Below are 1,196 nucleotides of genomic sequence, written 5' to 3' on the forward strand. Positions count from 1 at the left end.
TCTGCCAGGCCTCAAACACACAGACTCTGACAGAGAGGAGAGACCGTCTCTTCTGTTTCTGGATCTCTCCTTCCTGAACGACTGGAGAAACTTCCAGAGATCCCGACCTCAGCTTTAAGACCAGGAGAGACCAGGAGAGACCAGCAGGTCTTTGAAGGAACATATCAGACCCACTCACCTTATAGAGAAGAACCTAACAGGCCGACATGGCTGAGCTCTGCTACAACAAAGGCTGCGGACTCAAATATGACGCTGACAAGAACAATGACGGTGAGAGACTGGTTTGTTTCTTAAAGTTTAATTCAAACTATCGAAGTTTGGTCGTGTTGGTGAGGAAGGTCATGAAGCCTCAGTGGGTTTCAGTGTGTGTGGTGATGGTGGGGACTCAGTTTGATTTGATTCTCTGAGAGTTTTGCCCAACTTTGTAATAAAAAAAAAAAAAATGCTTAAAAGTCCAGTAAACTTTAAAATCAACATCATCTGGAGGTAGAATCAGGGATCTTTTCTCCTTGTTCTTAAAGAAGGTGGAATTAATTCTCTTAGGTGAGGTTCAATAGACTCATTTCTTTAACTTCCAAGTCTAAATTGCACATTTAAGAATTGTTAAGTCTTTAAAAATGCATCACTCGCAAGCAGAAATCTGAAATATTTTCCCTCAATTCCTGAAAAAAAAAAACATTTTCAAGACGTCTTCAAACACGACTGACAGATTTAGTCTGAAGTTGTGCTTTCATGTTGAACTTTTACTCCTGTCATCAGATTTATTGGCCTTTGTTGCTCCTGAAGTATAAAATGCAATGAACAGTTTTGGCTCACATTTGATGAATTTTTACAAAAAGTCATTTTACATGTTGTGCGAGTGAGTCTGGATCCATTTTAAGAACGCTGACTGTGTGAAAGGACTTCATATAAAAATGTTTCCGTCTGGATTTATCGACATAAACTGGAATATTTATTTAGGCTTCAGAGAAGTCTCACATGCTTGTTGTCAGTTAGCTTAGCATGTGTAGCGGGCCATGTGTCCTAGAAACCAGCTTCCTTTTATGGGACTCTTTGCCCCCCGGAACAGCTGGTCCCCCCCCCTTCGCTGACTCTGTGTGTGTGTGTGTGTGTGTCCATATTCGGACTCACCGCTTCTTTCTTTTTTTCCTCCAAAGACTCGTGCGTCTTCCATCCAGGTGTCCCCATCTTCCACG

At 41.8% G+C, this 1,196-nt stretch overlaps 1 protein-coding gene across 1 annotated transcript in view; it reads left to right on the forward strand.

Annotated features, from left to right (window-relative positions):
- Window positions 1-1,196, forward strand: part of zgc:92429 (uncharacterized protein LOC445063 homolog) — a 7,348-nt gene continuing 6,152 nt past the window's right edge. The window contains exons 1-2 of the mRNA XM_061031743.1: window positions 1-270; window positions 1,158-1,196. The exon at window positions 1,158-1,196 is cut by the window's right edge and continues 11 nt beyond it. Of these exons, the coding sequence (XP_060887726.1) occupies window positions 207-270; window positions 1,158-1,196 (103 nt within the window). The 5' untranslated portion in view covers window positions 1-206. The remainder of the gene's footprint in view (window positions 271-1,157) is intronic.

The sequence above is a fragment of the Labrus mixtus genome, chromosome 23 (genome assembly GCF_963584025.1).
Source record: "Labrus mixtus chromosome 23, fLabMix1.1, whole genome shotgun sequence".
Classification (NCBI taxonomy): domain Eukaryota; kingdom Metazoa; phylum Chordata; class Actinopteri; order Labriformes; family Labridae; genus Labrus; species Labrus mixtus.